Below are 21,849 nucleotides of genomic sequence, written 5' to 3'. Positions count from 1 at the left end.
ATGGCCTTTCTGTTTTGTTTCAGCTCTGGAACTGCAGTACTGGATAAGGTAAGACAAAGAATCAGGTGGTGAAAGAAGAGCCTTTTACACAGCCACCTCCTGGGTAGTAGCAATAAACAGTTAAAACAAACCCAGAGACTAACCGGGGGGGGGGCGGTTATTGTGCCCTCCACTCTCTGCCCCCACCGCAACCCCACATACCTGGGCTGGCGGGGGTCCCCAAGCGCTGCCAGCAGAAGCCTTCCTGTGGTGATGCTCAGCAGCACGCTGCGTGCCCTGCTTTCCTGCCCCGTCGTGCATGCTCAGTTTTAGTGAATGGACCAAGGCTTCTACGATGATGCGTGTGGAAATTCTAAGGCATGGAAATTCAAGGAGGCATTGTTACAGAATAGACCCGATCGGGTGCTGGCATTTACACCTGTTTATGCGCCTAGCCGCTATTATATACAGGACGCAGATCCTTTCTAGGAGAGTGCTTAAATTTTTCAGTGACGATTTCTCAGTGCCATTTATAGAATCTAATCCTTTGAGAGTAATACTATATTTGGCTCCTAGAGGGCGCCCATTCAACAAAGGAAAGTAGAAGCCTATGAATACTAGTGTAGCACGTAAAATACATGCCGATAATTTAAGTTATGCCAGTCACAGAATGTATACCCATGAGAGGATTGCCCGTAGTGCTGATTCCTGCACCTAACTGAGCACCTGGTGTAAACGCCAGCGTTCAAGTTTGGCGCACTTACCTAGTATTCTATAACTATGTCTGTAACTTTTTGGAATGCTCCTGACACACCTGTGCCCTTCCCATGGCCACTCACCTTTAGGGATAGGCGCTATGGAAGTTAGGCACCCTGCTTTATAGAATAGCACACGGCCACCCAATTAATGATGGTCAAGAGCTCATTAACCAATTGATTTGCGTGCACATCTCGGCAGTGCACCCATATTTGGCACCATATACAGAATCTGGGGGATGTGGAAACAGCGGTTAGCATATCTGGGTTTAGAAAAGGTTTGGCCAGGTTCCTGGAGGAAAAGTCCATAGTCTGTTATTGAGATGGACATGGGGAAAAGTCACTGCTGGCCCTGGGATTGGTAGCATGGAATGTTGGTATTATTTGAGATTCTATATGGAATGTTGTTACTATTTGAGGTTCTGGAATGTTGCTACTAATTGGGTTTCTGCCAGGTACTTGTGACCTGGATGTGCCACTGTTGGAAGCAGGATACTGGGCTTGATGGACCATTGGTTAGACCCAGTATGGCTGTTCTTATGGATAGCAAGCTAAAATTAATAACTATAATAGGGGGAGGGATGAACAGTGGCGTTCCTTGCCTGGATGGCACCTGGGGCGGAGCTCCGGTGCGCCCCCACCGGGTGCAGCGCGCCCCCCCCCCCCCCCACTGACAAAATGACACCCCCCCTGGGTGCACGCCGCTGGGGGGGGGGTGCCGCGGCGCGCGCCTGCTCCGAGTTCGCTAAACTTCTTTGCTCATTCGCTGCAGCTCCCTCTGCCCCGGAACAGGAAGTAACCTGTTCCGGGGCAGAGCCTGGGAGCTGCAGCGAACGAGCAAAGAAGTTTAGCGAACTCGGAGCAGGCGTGCGCTGCGGCACCCCCCAGCGGCGTGCACCCAGAGTGGACTGCCCCCACCCTTGGTACGCCACTGGGGATGAAAAGAGCACACCAGATTTAGTGGAAGGGAAGGATGCACTTGGACCGCAGCAAGGTAGCCAGAGAAGATGAATTTATGGTTTAACCTTGGTGAAGGGCACAGGGTAATCATGACATAGGAGTCCGTGAAGGAAATGCCTTGATTGACAGGGGTGTAAAGCTCAAGGTTTGGCTAGGGACCTAGGGTGCCATTCACTCTTGCACTGGTTTTGGTGGGGAGGAGGAAGGATGAAAGAACAGAACACAAAAGCCAGAGAAGGATGTAAAAGGTTACACTGTGGAACTAAATGCTATCATGCCTATCTTCCTCCTCCTCCTCCTCCTCACACAACTTGCCAGACCTGCCAAACTTCAGTTCAGCGTTTAGCTGTTCATTCATGGATTGTTGTTGGTTCTGAGTGATGGGCATTCAGATTAGGCTCCTACCCAGGTCACCCTGGCACAGAGTCCAATGGCTCAGTTCCAGAAGAAAACATGAACCCTGTCCCTGTTTGGGATTTGTGACATCCCCTCCCATCACTACTGACTTCAAATGGAAGAAGCAAGAATTACAGCTACCACAATGCACTGGGATGTAAATGGGGAAACCAGGCCTAGACAAAGGCTCCCTCTGGAAGCAATGCCTTGCCACCTTCCCCCTCCCCTTTTCCCTTCCACCAGGGACAAGAAACAGTTTGAATTTCTATTTTTAAAAATCCCTCAGGGGGCTGAAGCATTAAGCTTGCATTAACTCTGCACTGACAGCTTAATAGACAGCTTCCTACGCAAGCATAACATCAAAGTTTTTATTTATTTTTTTGTTACATTTGTACCCTCCGCTTTCCCACTCATGGCAGGCTCAATGCGGCTTACATAGGGCAATGGAGGGTTAAGTGACTTGCCCAGAGTCGCAAGGAGCTGCCTGTGCCTGAAGTGGGAATCAAACTCAGTTCCTCAGTTCCCCAGGACCAAAGTCCACCACCCTAACCACTAGGCCACTCCTCCACTCAAAAAAAAAAAAAAAAAAAATACACAGCTTCCTACATAAGCATAACATCAAAGTTTTGTTCATTGATGCAAAAACCATGTGCTCTCAACAGCCCAGGTCTTCCAGCACAGTACCTCCACTTCTGGCTCTTTTTTTGAACCCAGATCCTGTCTGCTTGCAGCAAAAACAAGAAACAGGCATTAAATCCTCAGAAAAGCTACCACAGAACAGTGATCTAACCAGCCAGTGGTGTCTAGGGGGCTTGGGCCCCTCACTTTGGGCTCAAGCTACGGCTGGCAGAGATCCCCAAGCCCCACCAGCTGAAGAGGTCCTCCAGCGGCAGCCTGGTAGTCCGTGGCTCTTTCTATGGCTACCTCCCCCCCAGCACATGCTTATTTTTCAGGAACCTGAGCATGTGCATTGGGGGTGGGGGGGGGGGGGCTTTGTGGCAGTGGTGGTGGCCCAGAGTGGTGGAGAACCGCTTTGGTGGTAGTGTTTGGGGATCCCCGCCAGCAGCCTCAGTTATTTGGGGGTTGTGAGGGATGGGTGGGCTGGAGAACAGGCGAGGGCAAGGTGGAGAGCAAGGGGATGGAGCAAAATTTTGTCCCTTTCCCCCACTTTAGGCTCCCCCCCCCCCCCCCCCGCCAAAACTTAAGGACTGGCTACTCAGTTGTCACAACAGAAGGAATGAACCCTTCCACACCTCAGTCTTTACATAAGTATTGCCACAGTGGGGCACACCGAAGGTCCATCAAGCCCAGCACCCTGTTTCCAACAGTGATCAATCCAGGCCACAAGTACCTGGCAGAAACCCAAAGAGTAGCAACATTCCATATAGAACCCCAAAGAGTAGCAACATTCCATTTAGAATCCCAAGTACATAAGTGTTGCCGTACTGGGACAGACCGAAGGTCCATCAAGCCCAGCATCCTGTGTCCAACAGTGACCAACCCAGGTCACAAATACCTGGCAAGATCCCAAAAAAGCTCAAAACATTTTACGCTGCATATCCCAGAAATAAGCAGTGGATTTTCCCCCAGTCCATTTTAAAAATGGTCTATGGACTTTTCCTTTAGGAAACTGTCCAAACCTTTTTTTTTTAAACCCTGCTAAGCTAACCACCTTTACAGCCTTATGTCTTCTGTGCACTTCTCCACATTTGCGCAGAATATCTAATAGCCTCATTACCATGATTTTAGATAAGCTGCAGGCTGGCATCTATTGCAGGGTTTGCATGGGTTTAGCTCCTGCGCGAACCCTTGTTGTTCCATATGTACCCCTGCAAAATTGTCGGCTAAAGCCATGTGAATTCTGTGCAAAGTCTCGCACACTTTATTGCATCGAGCCCTTAGTGGCTATACTGATATGATTTCCAAAATCTTATTTTAACCGCACACACCATGGCTTAATTGACACTTGACATGAAATGAACTCACGCTTTGGTCTGCAGACTAGAGAACGACATGGGGATAAAATTTGTCCCTGTCCTGGTAGGTTCTGTTTCCGTCTCCACGGGCTCTGTTCTCATCTGCAGAAACCGCGAACACTTATGATTTTATATTTAAATCTTTTTTTATTAAACTATAAAAAGGAACAATATGCTGTGCAACTGTTGTGTATAAATTACAAATAGAAAACAAGTGTTTTGCAAGAGTGGAGGAGTGGCCTAGTGGTTAGAGTGGTGGACTTTGGTCCTGGGGAACTGAGGAACTGAGTTCGATTCCCACTTCAGGCACAGGCAGCTCCTTGTGACTCTGGGCAAGTCACTTAACCCTCCATTGCCCCATGTAAGCCGCATTGAGCCTGCCATGAGTGGGAAAGCGCAGGGTACAAATGTAACAAAAATAAAATAGATACTATTGGAGATTCTACATGGAATGTTGCTACTATTGGAGATTCTACATGGAATGTTGCTATTCCACTAGCAACATTCCATGTATAGCAACATTCCATGTAGAAGGTAGAAGGCTGCGCAGGCTTCTGTTTCTGTGAGTCTGACGTCCTGCACGTACGTGCAGGACGTCAGACTCACAGAAGCAGAAGCCTGCGCGGCCACATTGGTGATCTGCAAGGGCCGACTTCTACATGGAATGTTGCTAGTGGAATAGGTACAAATGTAACAAAGATAAAATAGATACTATTGGAGATTCTACATGGAATGTTGCTACTATTGGAGATTCTACATGGAATGTTGCTATTCCACTAGCAACATTCCATGTAGAAGGCTGCGCAGGCTTCTGTTTCTGTGAGTCTGACGTCAGACTCACAGAAGCAGAAGCCTGCGCGGCCACATTGGTGATCTGCAAGGGCCGACTTCTACATGGAATGTTGCTAGTGGAATAGGTACAAATGTAACAAAGATAAAATAGATACTATTGGAGATTCTACATGGAATGTTGCTACTATTGGAGATTCTACATGGAATGTTGCTATTCCACTAGCAACATTCCATGTAGAAGGCTGCGCAGGCTTCTGTTTCTGTGAGTCTGACGTCAGACTCACAGCAGAAGCCTGTGCGGCCACATTGGTGGAATAGCAACATTCCATGTAGAATCTCAAATAGTAGCAACAGTGGAGGAGTGGCCTAGTGGTTAAAGTGGTGGACTTTGGTCCTGAGGGAACTGAGTTCGATTCCCACTTCAGGCACAGGCAGCTCCTTGTGACTCTGGGCAAGTCACTTAACTTAACCCTCCATTGCCCCATGTAAGCTGCATTGAGCCTGCCATGAGTGGGAAAGCGCAGGGTACAAATGTAACAAAAATAAAATAGATACTGTTGGAGATTCTACATGGAATGTTGCTACTATTGGAGATTCTACATGGAATGTTGCTATTCCACTAGCAACATTCCATGTAGAAGGCTGCGCAGGCTTCTGTTTCTGTGAGTCTGACGTCAGACTCACAGAAGCAGAAGCCTATGCGGCCACATTGTTGATCTGCAAGGGCCGACTTCTACATGGAATGTTGCTAGTGGAATAGCAACATTCCATGTAGAATCTCAAATAGTAGCAACAGTGGAAGAGTGGCCTAGTGGTTAAAGTGGTGGACTTTGGTCCTGGGGGAACTGAGTTCGATTCCCACTTCAGGCACAGGCAGCTCCTTGTGACTCTGGGCAAGTCACTTAACTTAACCCTCCATTGCCCCATGTAAGCTGCATTGAGCCTGCCATGAGTGGGAAAGCGCAGGGTACAAATGTAACAAAAAAAAAAAAAAAAAATGAGTAACTATAATAAACCCTCCCACCACCACAATAGCTGACTTCAACTACCCCAAGGAATTCTAACCCACCCTGTTAAAATGTCCAGAGGTAGAAAATACAACCCGTTCTGTATGCCCTAGAGGGGAGAAATATGACGTATGAAGCCCAGTTATGATTTTTTAATCTGTGGATGAATAAGAAGTCATCAACCATCTCAGGATTCAGTCTAGCTCTTCTGTCTTCCACAGTCCTTCCTGCAATAGAAGATGTCTTCTTAGAAGATGTGCTGGTAGCAGGATGTACAGGATCCCCCCCCCCCCCCCCATGCAAATTTTGCTAGCTGTGGCCAGCACGTTTGCTTGTTTTTCAAAAAAAATTAAAATATTGTCATCTGCATCAATCAAACATAAATAACAGTCCAGTTCATTAACAGGCTTCACAGTAGAAAGAGACACGGGGACAAAGTTTGTCCCCATCCTCACGGACTCTATCCCCATCCCGGCCCTGTCCCCATGGGATGTCCCCATCCCCACCTTGTCCCTGCAGGATCATTCCCCGCCCCGTCCTCATACCTGCGGTTACCGCGGATCCCTGTCCCCGTGTCATTCGCTACTGCAAACACACCGTGAGATATAACTGTTTCCGCCGTGCAAAAAGTGAATAGATGTCATTCTTGTTTCATGCACCCTTTCTTCTGATTTTTTTTTTCTAGGAAATATTCCAGCTTTCTGAATACCTCAAAGTAAGTCCCGATGCTTAATTACTTCCCACTTAATTTATATTTATTTACAGACCACCGTCCTGATGTTCTGGAATCACTCAAAGTGATGTATAATATCAAAGTTGTATTTGTGACCCTCATGACTAAAGTTTTTTTAACAGGCTGCAAATAATGATTTGCAGGAGGCACACCTTCTCGAATAGAATGACATAAAATCAACAGAAAATAAATTTGCATTCATTGTTTTAATTCTGTAATTCACAGAGAGCTGCTGTGAGCTGGATTAGTGCATAATAAATTCTGTGAACACCAATCAAACTAAATTATTATTACCTGCGATTTCCTTTTCGAAACAAGGAGTTAAACGAATCTGCCAAGCATAAAAATAAAATATAAAATGCTTTCTTTCCTTCTTCCACGGTTCTCTCTTCACCTTTATCATCCATGTTTCTAGTCTCTGTAACTGTTGTGTTTTATTAGGCTGTTTTTATACATTGCTTTGATGTATTGAAAAGCTGTTTACATAAGTATTGCCATACTAGGAAAGACCAAAGGTCCATCGAGCCCAGCATCCTGTTTCCAACAGTGGCCAATCCGGGTCACAAATACCCGGCAAGATCCCCAAAATGTACAAAACATTTTATACTGCTTATCCCAGAAATAGTGGATTTTCCCCATTTAATAACGGTCTATGGACTTTTCCTTTAGGAAGCCGTCCAAACCTTTTTTTAAACTCCGCTAAGCTAACCGCCTTTACCACATTCTCTGGCAACGAATTCCAGAGTTTAATTACACGTTGAGTGAAGAAAACGTTTCTCCGATTCGTTTTAAATTTACTACATTGTAGCTTCATCGCATGCCCCCTAGTCCTAGTATTTTTGGAAAGCAGAAGAGGGAGTGGGGAGTTATCAAGGTAAGGTAAAAGGTGACCTTTTTAGTACACCTTGAATTACCGATTTGCAATATCGCAGTAGTACAGTGGAAAAATCAGTATACTTGCCTGGGCTCCTCCTTGCAAGGAGTGTTAGTCCTGCATCCTGGGAGCAAGGGTATGAGGAACTGGGGATCAATCTTGCCTGGGAACCACTACATCAGTGGGGACTAGTAAAAGTAGCTCTGTGCGGGTCGGTGGTGGTGGGGATCATCTGGCAGGTAGGGCTTTTGAGTGGTGAGGATGGTGCTTCTGATTGAGGGGGTGGGTTCTTCTACAGGGTGGGGGGGTTCAGGTGTTATTAGGGAGTTGGGGGTGATAATTAGAGGGTAGTAGGGAGAACTCCGTGGCCCCTTTAAGATGCAGCCCAAGCATATTAGGCTATAGGGTTGAGCTTGATGCACCCAGGCTGCTAAAATAACACTTCCTCCCGCCCTTCCTTAGAGCCCTAATGCACCTTGACTACCCCCCCACCCCCCAGGTCTCTTTAATAATTTTCTGCTGTCTCATTCATAGTCACCTAAGAAGCAGAACAGATTGGGATCAGAACTTGGATCTTCTGCTGTGATCAGGGCCGGCACTGGGGGGGGGGGGGGGGGGGGGGGGGGGCAAATAGGGCAGCTGCCCTGGGCCCCACAGATCCAGGAGACCCTGCGGTCCAGGCATCTCTCCCCTTTCTCCCCACCACAGTCCGTCGCCTCCTCCTTCCCCATCACCTTCCTGAACATCTTAAAAAAATTATTTCCCTTCTCAGAGGGGCCCCGGCGCAGCAGCACCCCCGCCTCACAAGCTGCCTGAGGCTGCCCCAAAGCTTTCTCTCTGCTGCAATCCGCCCCCCCCCCCCCCCCCGTTTCCACCTGGACGGATCGCAGCAGAGAGCGGGGAAACTTCGGGGCAGCTTGTGAGGATGGCTGCTGCGACGGGGCCCCTCTGAGAAGGGAAATACATTTTTAAAGATTGCAAGGTGAGGGGAAGGGAGAGAGACGGACCTTGGTGGGGAGAAGGGTGATGCCTGGACCGTGTAGTAGCAATGGAAATGGGGAGATCAGGAGGGAGGGGGACGTGAGGGGGGGATCATCGGGGGCCCCACCGTATCTAAAACTGGCCCTGGGTGTGATAAATAGGTTACAGCTGTTTGTGTTCCCAGCCCTGTCCTGGAGGCACATGTAACTGGGCTGGGTTTCAGCACATCTGCAGCAAACACACATTAAATACAACTGCATATGTTAAGAGACCCAGAGTACGCAAATCTCTGTCATGCATAGGTGCCAGCTTTGTGGGTGCTAAGCACCTCCAATACTGAGCAAACTCCTTCACTGTGGCGAGAGCGGGGTAGTTTGGTTGCACTTAACCCTCCAATAATTTGTTTTTCAAATGGCTCCTCTGTTCTCGTGTCTATCCATTGTGAGACTGATTTGGTGCGTCTCCGAGGCTGGATTGCGTACCACTGACTGTAATAGCAGAGAATCCTCTCCAAGGAGGGAGCAGGAGAGAGTGCAATTGTAAACCCTTCAACTGAATGTGATTGCATATGATTTAAGGAATGAAGGTGGAATTTCCTTGCAGACACTAACCCATTGCAACCCTGGCTTGTGCAGGAAGCCCTTCATCGAGAGCGGAAACTGAAACAGAAGCTGGTGGTCCTGCAGGAGCTCCTCGCAGTATTGGTCCAGGCGGCAGAGAAGTCATGGAAGGTACTAAGCTCCCGTTTCCAGTGTCATGTTCTCTTTGAGCTTGTTAAAACCCGTGCCAGTGAGCCAAACAGCTGAAATGACCATGGTCCAGACATAAGTCACACGCGTAGACGTGTGACATGCATTTGGGCCGCTTCTCCAGCTCTCACACATAATGCCCTCTTCATTCACATTGACTTGTGGTTGCTCCCCATATCTTTCTCTCTCCCATCCTTCTCCCCCTCTCCCCATGGCTCAGCCTCTCACCTTGGCAGCCTAACCTTATCTGTGTAGCAGGGGTGTAGCTATGTGGGGCCACAGGGGCCTGGGCCCCCTCCCTGGGTTTGCTGGCAGGGGTCACCAAACCCTGCCAGCTGAAGCCTTGTCCAGCGCCAGTCTCTGGTGCCGCCGCAGTGCCTGACCTGCTCTTTCTTCCCACTCATGTCCTGTATGCTCCTTGAGTTTCACTAAAAAGGTGTGTACAGGAAATGAGGGGGAAGAAAGAGCAGGGCCGGAGACCGGCGCGGGACAAGGCTTCAGCTGGTGGGGGTTGGGGACCCGCCAGCCAAGGTATTTGCTGCAGCAGTAGGTGGGGAACGGCAGGGCGGCGACAGACCAAAATTGCCCCACACCTCGGGCTCTGGCCCCCTGCCACCGTGAGGTCTGGCTATGCCCCTGCTGTGTAGGTTCCAGCATTGAAGACAAGCTGCCTCTGGCCAGCACAGGCCCCTGCTCTCTGTCATCTCCCGTCTCCGCTGATGCAACTTCCTGTTTCCAGTATGTGGGATGCGACAGAGAGAAGGGGGCGTGCGCCAGCTAGAGGCAACATATCTTCTCCAAACACCGCTGGCTACAGGGGCAGAAGAGAGAAAGTGATGCCTGATGGGGGGAAGGGGAAGATGAGGAAAAGATGCTAGGGCTTCTGCAGGGAAAAGGTAGAGATGCTAGACCCAGGGAGGGGTAAAGAAATGGAGAGGAAGAGATGCCGGGATTTGCAAGGGAAGGAGGGAGAGAGATTTCATGGACGGGGGGGGGGGGGGGGGGGGGGGGGGGGGGTAGGGGAATACAGGAGGAAGGGAAGAGAAAGGGATACTTATTGGGAGATGCTGGAACACAGGGAAAGAAGGAAGAGAGATGCTGGATTATTGGAGGACTGGGGAGGGGAATAGGAGGGAGGGAGGAAACGGAAAGGAGTTAGCATTAACAACACTAACCCCTCACCCTGTTTTACGCATCATACATTACCCTAGTTATTATACTCAGGGACTTGAGACAGACCCAGAAAGCCAACCATGACAATAAAGAGAAGAAGAGAAAAAAAATCCCCTTCTCGGGACACTTTCAAAACTGCAGCAGTGTGAAAAAGTGTTTGTAACAGATGATCTGTGGTTTCGAACACCTGCCAGGAAGTAGAGAACAGCTCTAAGAAACACAGCCCCGGCAGGAAACAAACATTTCATATTCAGACAGGCAGGAAGCTGATTTTTAAACCTCAGATCTGACGCAGGGTCTAGACCAGTGCTTGGTCCCTGATTTTCTAAGCCAGAGCTGCCTGCCGACTTAACTGACCTGCGCTGGGTTAATAATGCCTTCACCCGGCCAAGAAATGGGATGTTGGCTCATCCTTTCCAAGGAAGGGTGGTTTTAGGTAAGAACGGCAACGTGAACTGTTAATTCTGAGGCTGAAATGAGTGCTTCTTGGTGAATACCAGTAGCAGTCCAACTAGGATGCAATGTTTTGTTTACAATATCACTGCGTGAGGTACACGAATCAAGATACAAGTTAACTGATTTTATTGACCCGTCTTGGCTTAATTACCGATTATTAGCACATTTTGGCTGAGGGTGGCTCATTATTTAAACAGCAGGGTTATTGTGTTAGTGAGCAAACTAGTAAAAAAAAGAAATGTATGATTTTACCAATGTAAACTGCTTAGATACATTTCTACAGGTTGTACATTAAATAAAATTGGTATGTGAAACGGAGAAATGATTTTACAAGGCCTCCCACATTGGTATCTGCTTACTTTGGAGATGTCATAATACTCTTAAATTATTCTTTAAAAAATAAATTAGAATCCCTTGAAATGACGTGATAAAAGGCAACTTAAAAAACGGAGAAAAGGAAAAACTAGAAATCAGACAACCACAACATATAAATCCAACTTTCCCTCTGTTAATCCCAGACCTTCATAAATCCAACTTTCCCTCTGTTAATCCCAGACCTTCATAAATCCAACTTTCCCTCTGTTAATCCCAGACCTTCATAAATCCAACTTTCCCTCTGTTAATCCCAGACCTTCCAGGAGTTTTCAGACCAGAGTGTCCCTTGGGAAAGGTTTCAAAATCTCTAGCAGAGATTCTCAAGTTTTACTGAAGGCTCAAGGGTCCTTTTACTAAGGCGTGCTTAATGGATTTACTGCACGCTAAATGCTACGCAGCAGGGGCTTAGCCAGACCTCGGCGGGAGGGGGAGCCAGCACCTGAGGTGGGGGAGCACTGTTTAGCCGACCACCCTGCCACTTTGGACCCCCCCCCCGCCGCAACCCCCCTCCCCCGCCGCATCAGGTACCTTGTTTGCTGGCGGGGGTCCGCAATTCCCGCCAGCCAAAGTCTTCTTCAGCGCCGGTCGACTCCGGCGCCTTCGTTGTGTGATCTTCTGTTTCTGACGCCTTACGTCCTGCACGGGGCTACACGCACGGTGCAGGACGTAAGGCGTCAGAAACAGATGATCACACAACGAAGGCGCCGGAGTCGACTGGGGCTGAAGAAGATTCTTTGGCTGGCGGGGTTTGGGGGCCCCCGCCAGCAAACAAGGTACCTGATGCGGCGGTGGGTGGCGGCGGGTCAGATGTAGAGAGGGTCAGGGTGTAATCTGTGGGGGCCCGTGGCATGTTTTAGTAAATGGGCACCTTAGATCAGGGTTGTCCAACCTCAGCCCTTGAGGGCCACAATCCAGTTGGGTTTTCATGATTTCCCCAATGAATATGCATGAGATCTGTTTGCATGCACTTCCACTGCATGCAAAGTGATCTCATGGATATTCATTGGGGAAATTCTGAAAACCCAACCTGGTGAGGGCCGAGGTTGGACACTCGTGCCTTAGGTTATATTGGGTGGAATTTCTGGGGCTGAAAGTGGTAGACACACATGTAAGACTTTACAAGTGAGCGCCTTCCAGCTCAGGAATCTGCTTCCCTTCTCGCCCACAACCCACTGGAGACCTGCAGGACCGGAGATGCACAGGACATGTTTTTGCTTTAGCCTGGGTTAGTGTTAAGGGTAGCAGTTCTGATGATTATAGGTTTAAAATACAATACAATAGTCTTGTGGTCCGCATGTATTTACAAAATATACTTGTACAAACAGAACTGTACAAAATTTAAGAGTCTTTTAAGTATTTCTTAAAAAGTAGGTCTTTATTCTAAAGACAGGATAAGAGCTTATTTTCCTTATAGTAATTGGCACAGGATTCCAGATATGTACAACTTGATCATGGAGAGTAGAATAGAAAGCTGCTTTCAAACGGTACGGTTTTGGATTAGCAAAAACTTCCTGCTATTACGGCTTCCCTTCTCGAAGAACGAATGATACAGCTTAAGTAAGACGAAGCTAGGCCAAATAGTATTCTATAAGTCATGGTACAAAACTTGAATTCTATTCGTGCCATGATTGGAAGCCAATGTAAGGCCCTCAGTAATAGGGTAACTTATTAAAATTACTGGGAAAAAAAATCAGCCTAGCCACCAGTGGCGTAGCCAAGGGTGGGCTCGGGTGGGCCCAGGCCCATCCACTTTGGGTTCAGGCCCACCCAGTAGCAGCACATCTCTAATGTGGCTGGCAGGGATTCTCAAGCCCCACCAGCCGAAAACTCCCAACTGTCCCTCCTGCATACCTTTTAAATAGCAGATCTTTGCCTGCAGCAAGCAGCGACTGATACATACTGTTCGCACCGGCCCCACAGCCTTCCCTCTGATGTATTCCCGTCTATGCGGAAATAGGAAGTTGCATCAGAGGAAAGGGTGGGGCCAGCATGAGCAGTGTGTATTAGTTGCTGCTCGCTGTTGGTGAAAATCTGCTATTTAAAAGGTATTCAGGGAAGGGTGGATGTTTGAGAGACCATATGGATGCAGGAAAGAGAGGGAGAGACAAAATCACTTGTGGGACAAGGCGGAGTTCTTCTGCCCACCCATCTTGGGCCCAGGCCCACCCAAATTTGGGTGTCTGGCTACGCCCCTGCTAGCCACAGTATTTTTATAGTCCACAATCTTCTCAATAGCAGCTTAGCGCAACCAACATAAAGCAAATTGCAATGATCCAACTGTGAGACCAGTAAACTCTGGACCACTAGCTGAAAAACCAGAGCGTTTAACAAACTTCTGATTCTGTGCAATTTTTGCATTAAGGGCCCCGTTTAGTAAGGCGTGTCACCATTTTTAACGTGCCTACAATTAGCGCACGCGCTAACCATGTAGGCGCCTATAAGAATATAAGTACATAAGCAACGCCATGCTGGGACAGACCAAAGGTCCATCGAGCCCAGCACCCTGTCACCGACAGCGGCCAAAAGAACAAACAATTTGTCCCGCCCATCCTAGAAATACTGTATTATTCCCTCGTCCATTCAATAACATTCTACGGCTTTTTCCTCCAGGAAGCCGTCCAACCCTTTTTTTGAAGTCCGCTAAGTTAACCGCCTTAACCACCTTTTCCGGCAGCGAATTCCAGAGTTTAACTACGCGTTGAGTGAAGAAAAATTTCCTCCGATTTGTTTTAAATTTACCACACTGCAGCTTAATCGCATGCCCCCTTGTCCTAGTATTTTTGGAAAGCGTAAACAGACGCTCCACATCAACCCGTTCCATTCCACTCATTATCTTATAGACCTCTATCATATCTCCCCTCAGCCGCCTTTTCTCCAGGCTGATGAGCCCCAGCCTTTTCAGTCTATCCTGACAGGGAAGTCGTCTCATCCCCTGAATCATCTTTGTCGCCCTTCTCTGCACCTTTTCCAATTCCACTATGTCTTTTTTGAGGTGCGGCAACCAGAATTGAACACAATACTCACGCACCATGGAGCGATATTTTAGGCGCTTACACTGTTAACGTGTGTTAAAGACGCTAACGCGCCTATAATGCAAGCTTAGTAAATAGGGCCCTAAAAAAGAAAAGATTTTTAATTCAAGAAGAAATCTGCAGCTCTGGTGTACGTTAACTATTAAACAATACTCCTAAAACTTTTAGTTGAGATTCAAATTTAAATTTTAAACCATCTCCTTGAAGAAGAGCATCATTCCAAATTTGATCAGCTTGACCAATCAATAAAAATGTAGTAAATTTTAAGAAATGATCTGCTATCCATCTCTCAAGCTGTCATATACAGTTCACAGTACTCCACAAGTTATCAACAAGTGTGTTGCCCACAGGTAACAATATAGTAATGTTATCCTCATAAGTAAAAATCTTAACCAGCTAACGAGAGCATATAACCCAAGGAACTGGTCAACACATTAAACATAGTGGGAGACAAAGGAGACCCCTGACGGACTCCACAAGATGGCTTCCAAGAAGGAAAAGATGGGTGATATTTTGCCTATTTTGCCAATTGTCCCCTTGATGTGAGCATCAACCCTTCTCCAGATATCCAACTCTATATTTCTTTTCCATCAACAAAATTCTTAACTCGCACCGTCTATGAAATGCCCGAATTCTGTATTGGCACAGATGTGCTGTAATTTCAAACAGATTGGAGTAACTCTACTCTAAAAGAGATTAATGAGCCCAAATCTCGGACAAGGAAAACCGTCAACACACTGGTTGGATTCTCTTTCAGGTCCAGGTGAGCGAGGACAAACTGAAGAGCCGAGTGGGAGCCCTTGAAAGACAGCTGCGTGCAAGCTCACAGGTAACCCTTTCGCCTCAGGGGCGGGGAATGCATCCAGTAAGACGCAGTGCCAGTCAGAGTGGTAGCGAGATCGTGTCTTAATCTGTCTCATAGACTGACTATCATGAGTTTCTCGTCTATCCAAAATCAATCTGATGAAGCCAATCCAAGTTCTGGGTGTGTCCCTGTTTTATCTATGAGACTGTACTTAGCAAAAACTATGAACAGAAAGGGCCATTGTGCAGTGTCAGCAAACAGGGAGACCACTTGGTGCACCAAGCTGGGGAGGAGGTGCCATATTGGCACCTGGGGAGGGGGACAAAAGGAGTTCCATTATGTTCATGAGCAGTAACATCTTAAACAACCATTAGGAGATTTTCCAACTAGTATCAGAAGTTACATTTAACCCCGGATTCTACATAGCGTGCCTAGAGTTACGCAAGGTTCTGTGCGTAAATCTAGGCGCATTCTATAACTATGCACGTAGATTGTTTTAACAAGCTGTTAAGCATTAACAGTTTTTAACAAGCAATAACGAGCACTAATTGGCAAAAATTAGAATTTACGTGTGTACATTACTAAGCATATCTGTAATATATTGCACCTAAATTCTAACACGTGCTGGCAAAAAGGGGGTGGAAATGGGTGTTTCATGTGTGTTCCAAAATCTATGCACGTTTTTATAAAATATAGGCCAGCGCGGAGATTTATGCCAGCTTTTTGTTGGCGTAAATGGACGCGCATAGATTTAGTCGCATGAACTACGCCTAAGCGTATTCTAAATACTGAGTGTAGATTTACCCGTGGTATTTAGAATACGCTTAGGTGCGATTGCCTACCGCACGTTAATTTTAGGCGCCATATATAGAATCAGGCCCTTAAAGGTCAGTTATGGGAAGTAAAAAAAATAAATAAAATAAATAAATAAAACGCCATTAGAGTAATAGCGAAGCGGCTGCAGGTTTCTGTTTAGTTTATGGTGATCTCCTTGGATAATTTTTTTTCCTTATTAGATTTCTGGTTTAACTCTTTAGATATTGTGGACTAAATATGGGTTTAATTTTCCTTTTTGATTATATGGATATTGAATACTTTCTGATCTTTCAAGTTTATGATGTATGTATACTTGATCTTATTGAATAAAAGTTAACAAAAAAAAAACCCCGGGTGTTCAGCTCTGGAGGGATTGCTGCAGATTTCAGAAAATCTAAATAGCATTTTCAAAGGGTTTTGAAAATTAGCCCCTTTGAAAACTGACTCGGGCTGAGTACCCAAAATTAAATTGTTTACAAAGTGGGCAGAGGGTTGGGGGGGGAGGATTTTCAGCCTCCTATATAGTCTCTGTAAAGGCTCCTGCAGTAAGAGCCACACGCTAATGGGGAAATTAGAATATGGAGAACCCATGCGCTGACATGTGCGCCGGCCACTTTTTAGTGAAGTTATGCGCGTAACTGTTAATTAGAACTAATTAACAGCAATTATAGCCAGTAATTTTAATATAATTAGCTGCTAATTGGCATTAAATTAGGCACGCAACTGGAAATATTCTAAAATCTGCACGTTCAACTTTGCATGCTAAGTTATAAAATTGGGTGCCAAAGTTTATAGCACGAGAGGGTTAGGGACTAGGCATTTAAAAAAAAAAAAAAAAGAACCCAATGTTTTCAAGAAAAAGTGGTAGCCATCTTAATCCACGAAAGAAAGGAAATTTTGAAGTAACAAATCTCGCAACAGAGCGTAAACGAAGGCATTGCGTCGAGAACACGCAGGGCAGCTGAAACGTTTTCTTTGATTCTTGTGTGGCTCCAAATTCTTCCTGCACAGAGCTCTGGGAAGGCTGGAGCAAAGAAACTCCTCAGGGAGATGGAAGACCAGAAGCAGGAATATGAACAGAAAGCGAAGGATTCGCTTCAGAAGATCCTGGAGGAGAAAGGCAGCACTGAACAGGAGTTGCAGAATGCTCAGGTGAGAGAAGGCGCTTTTTAATCTTGGACGCTATGTTTTAATAATGAGTTATAATTCACATAGCGACATCCCTGTTTCCATTTCTCTAGAGGACGCTGGCGGTCACAGAGGGCGAGTGTAGCCTCTGGAAAAAAGAATATGAAATATTTAAGAAAGCGTGGAGCGATTTAATCGCCAGGCACACGGAGCTGCAGAACGAGCTGTACATTCTCCAGAGCAAACTTGAGGTAAATTCCACTCAACCCCAGCAACGTCCAGGCCAGTGGCGTAGCTACGGAGGGGGTCACGGGGGCCTGGGCCTCCCGGTTTGGCTGGCGGGGGTCCCCAACCCCCGCTAGCTGAAGCGTTTGTCCCATGCTGGTCTCACTGCATTGGTTACCCTGCTCTTCTCAGTCACGCTGTGCACACTCGTTTCGGTGAAACTGAGCATGTGCGACACTTTGCGACTGAGAACAGGACAGGCTATGCAAGACCAGCACGGGACAAATGCTTCAGTTGGCGGGGGCTGGGGACCCCTGCCAGACAAGGTACCTTCATGCAGTGGCGACGGAGGGGGTGGTAGTGGTGGCAGCAGGGGGCGGTGGCGGCAGGGAGGAGGACCAAAATGTGCCCCCCCCCCCCACTTTGGGCTCTGGCCCACCCTCCCGTCTAGTCTCGCTACGCCCCTGGTCCAGGCCAGGTGCTCTGCTGGGGTTTATTTATTTTATTTTTGTTACATTTGTACCCTGCGCTTTCCCACTCATGGCAGGCTCAATGCGGCTTACATGGGGCAATGGAGGGTTAAGTGACTTGCCCAGAGTCACAAGGAGCTGCCTGTGCCTGAAGTGGGAATCGAACTCAGTTCCTCAGTTCCCCAGGACCAGAGTCCACCACCCTAACCACTAGGCCACTCCTCCACGCAACATTCCATGTACAAGTCGGCCCTTGCAGATCACCAATGTGGCCGCGCAGGCTTCTGCTTCTGTGAGTCTGACGTCCTGCACGTACGTGCAGGACATCAGACTCACAGAAACAGAAGCCTGCGCAGCCTTCTACATGGAATCTTGTTAGTGGAATAGCAACATTCCATGTAGAATCTCCAATAATAGCAACATTCCATGTAGAATCTCCAATAGTATCTATTTTATTTTTGTTACATTTGTACCCTGCGCTTTCCCACTCATGGCAGGCTCAATGCGGCTTACATGGGGCAATGGAGGGTTAAGTGACTTGCCCAGAGTCACAAGGAGCTGCCTGTGCCTGAAGTGGGAATCGAACTCAGTTCCTCAGGACCAAAGTCCACCACCTTAACCACTAGGCCACTCCTCCACTTGTTGCCTTACGATTACTTGCATAACATGGGCACAGTTTTAAAACGATAAGAGAAGCACAACCAAGAGCTGAACTCCAGAGGGTGCAGCAGAATCAAGGTTTAAGACAAGGGCTTCCACGCTTCCGTAGCTGGGACGTTCTGAAGAACTAGAACATTAGTTTCTATTCTACGACTAGAGGGGGATCGCCTAACTAATTTGTACCCAAGCCTACAGGGTGAGGCAAAAAAAAAAAAGTAGCCCCCCCCCCCCGAGTTTTTTTTGCCGTTCTCTCAGCAACCGCTTTGAACGTCAACAAGAAATTTTACATACTTACTGAGTCATCATACTTACGTATTACTATTAAACAACATTTGATTATCTTAAGCTATGTTGATGTTACTGACATTTTAGAGTTACTACCTAGCTATTTGGGGGGGGGGGGGGGTCTTTTACAAAGCGGCAGTAAGTCCAACGCGGGCTTACCACTCGGTAATCCGGAACTACCGCTGGCCCAACACCGAAGTACCTGGCAGAAACCCAATAGAAGCAACATTTACCTTTTTTGTCTCACCCTGTAGATATCATATAAGCCTGGCTCGTCTCCGAAGCCTTTAATACATAGGGCGACCGATTCTTTCTGCACCTGGACTAGCTGGCTACACACACTGTAACTTAGACCAGTTCCTTTTATCTTCCTTAACTATTCCCGTTCATTCCTAAATCTCCATTATGGAATGCCGTGCCAAAAGCTGTCAAATACCACTCAAAACCATCTCAGCTTCAGGAAATTACTTAAGACCAGCCTATCCCGGAAAGCTGACCCCAAGGATTCAACATAAAACCTAAAGTCCTTCAAAACAGCATATTCATGGATCATTTTGGACTCTCTTGCCTTTACCCTTTTCCCTCTTACCCTGTTCCTTCTATCCTATCCGATTACCACAATTGTATTTGTATAACCACTGGACTGGCGTTAGCCTTTTCAGTACATTGTAAGCCACGTTGAGCCTGCAAACATGTGGGAAAACGTGGGTTATAAATGTGATAATAATAATACAAAGAACTCGCCTTCAGCTTAGCCACCCATCTATTTATCCCAACTGACTCTGTACCAACCATCTTGTTCCCACCTACATATCTGCACTTGGCCCCTCAGCTACATGATAAGCTGTATTGTAGAAAAGCATTAGCATCGTATTTATGTTAGTTGAGTGTTCTAATGTTAGCTTATTAGATGTTTCATTGGTCTTATGCTAACATTGTATTTCGAAAAGACCTGAAGACTCACCTCTTCCGGAAAGCCTACCCATCAGGCCCGAACTAATTCATGAACAATGCATCACATCTTCCGATCTAAGAAATGAACAATACCCCTTCCACATAATCCTATTACTTCAAACTGTACGAACTTTACCACTCCAGTTATAATTAAGTGTACTTCTACCCTTATCCTACTCTGTATTGCTCACTAGAAGCTGTAGTCCCATCCCCGGAGACTTACCAGCCTCATTGGGATTACTTTTCTCTAAATGCTACTATATATTCGTCCCAGAGTTGTATTCTCTTTTCCGGAACCTTATCAGCTTCCTTGCACCTACTGTTACTGTATTTTCCACTCTGTATATATTCCCGGAGTTGGTACTCTCCTTTCCGGAACCTGTAAGCCACATTGAGCCTACTGCTATGCGGGAAAATGTGGGATACAAATGTAATAAATCTCTCTGTTATTTCAATTTCAATGCTGTTAAATGTGTATATTTTTCACGGTAGTCTTATTATTAGGTTTGAATTTGCTGTTCCCAAGTTTACCTCAGTTATTATCATTTATGTTTATATGTGGTCATTTTTGCTATTGTTATGCTGTTAAAATTATAAGTTTGATGTTAAAACTGTACCTACTGTACATCGCCTTGGGTGAATCTCTTCATGAAGGCAGTTAATAAATCCCAATAAAAATAAATAAAATAAAATCGTAGCAGTTAGAAACACCATGAAACAAAAGACAGCATATCCCAACTGTGCTCCAGTGGCACAAATTTGGCAGCCACGGTCAGATTTCTATATAAACTAGACAAGCCTAATGCTTAGGGCCTCACTTGTCAGCAAACAATAAATAAATAAATGCATTTGTAAATGAGAATTACAATGTAAAATAATCATAAATTATAGATTTTATTATCAACTATTGTTGGTTGTTTTATATATTTTTTTAAAAGTTATCTTTATTATTGAACAGAATGCATCGCTACACACAATAGAGCAAAGCGGGTGAGGAAAAGTATTAAGCCTAAGATTTGCTTCCTAATTAATTGAGGGTGGGGGCTCTTAAATGTTACAGACCTAATGAAGAAATCAGCCATGTTGGAAGCCAAAAGAAGGGAAAGCGTCAAATTGTAATGCGCATGTTCAGAAGAACAGAAGGAGAGATAGGAGCAGTTTGCTGAATCAAGACATAATAGGGAATTTATTTTTCTAATTTGGGGCGGGGGTGTTCCTCTCTCATTCGCAGTGTGTGGATACCCAGGACATACAACTTCAGAAGCTGCAAGCTTGCCTGCACAATCTGGAAAGGGAACAGACGGATCTCCAGACAAGACTGGACACCTCACATGAGGACAACGAGCTCCAGAAGGAGCAGCTTTGTTCCATGAAAGGTATTATTGGGTGGGGGGAGGGGTGAAAGGAAGGTCTCCGAGGCTGGGACTGTGGCACACAGAATCACACCAGTCATGTTCAGGACCACTGTTAGACATGCTGGGGCCCAAGGAAGAAATTTGCAAGGAGGGTCCCAATTCTGCTATCAATTCTGGGCAGGCTTGGGGCCCCTTCTGAAAATTTGTAGTATTATAAGTCTGCACTTATTTTCTCTGTCTTCAGATAAATGGAGAATTGCGGAAAAGCAGAAGCTGGCACTAGAATTAACCATCAGCCAATTAAAAAGTGAGTAATACTGTGCAATCCATCCGAAGCCTCGTCAGCAGGTAATGGCTTAGTTATGCTTTTCATATTGATTCGATGTTCTATTGATTTGGAGGTACCACCTGGATCCAAAGTTTAACTACCTGGTGAGTTGTTTTGGGTTTATTTATTTTTCAGATGAGATTTTCACTATGAGGAATCAGCTCCCTTTACAAAACGATGAAGTAGATGAGAAACACAGGGCGGAGCTACAAAAGGTGACATCTCAGCTGGCACTGAAGGAAAAAGAGGTGAGAAGGACAGAGGGATCAAAATTTCAGGAGACATCAGCAGTAGTAGTAAATTTAAAACAAAAACGGAGAAAACATTTCTTCACTCAATGTGTAATTAAATTCTGGAATTTGTTGCCAGAGAATATGGTAAAAGCAGTTAGCTTAGTAGGGTTTAAAAAAGGTTTGGCTAATTTCCTAAAAGAAAAGACCATAAGCCATTAATTAAGATGAAATTGGGAAAACCCACTGCTTATTTCTAGCATAAGCAGCATAAAATCCGTTTTACTCTTTTGGGATCTTGCCAGGTATTTGTGACCTGGATTGGCCACTGTTGAAAACAGGATACTAGGCTTGA

General features: G+C 46.2%; 1 protein-coding gene across 1 annotated transcript in view; it reads left to right on the top strand.

Moving 5' to 3' along the window:
- The window catches only part of LOC115458826 (TRAF3-interacting JNK-activating modulator-like), a 56,700-nt gene that overhangs the window by 25,899 nt on the left and 8,952 nt on the right, over positions 1–21,849 (top strand). Inside the window, 9 exon segments of the mRNA XM_030188645.1 lie at positions 24–48; positions 6,551–6,580; positions 9,089–9,184; positions 14,996–15,067; positions 16,871–17,011; positions 17,101–17,238; positions 20,813–20,957; positions 21,181–21,243; positions 21,400–21,512. Of these exon segments, the coding sequence (XP_030044505.1) occupies positions 24–48; positions 6,551–6,580; positions 9,089–9,184; positions 14,996–15,067; positions 16,871–17,011; positions 17,101–17,238; positions 20,813–20,957; positions 21,181–21,243; positions 21,400–21,512 (823 nt within the window).

Source organism: Microcaecilia unicolor, unplaced genomic scaffold (genome assembly GCF_901765095.1).
Source record: "Microcaecilia unicolor unplaced genomic scaffold, aMicUni1.1, whole genome shotgun sequence".
NCBI classification, from domain to species: domain Eukaryota; kingdom Metazoa; phylum Chordata; class Amphibia; order Gymnophiona; family Siphonopidae; genus Microcaecilia; species Microcaecilia unicolor.
Note: the sequence above shows the minus strand (reverse complement) of the source record. Positions and strands in the feature narration are given on the sequence as shown.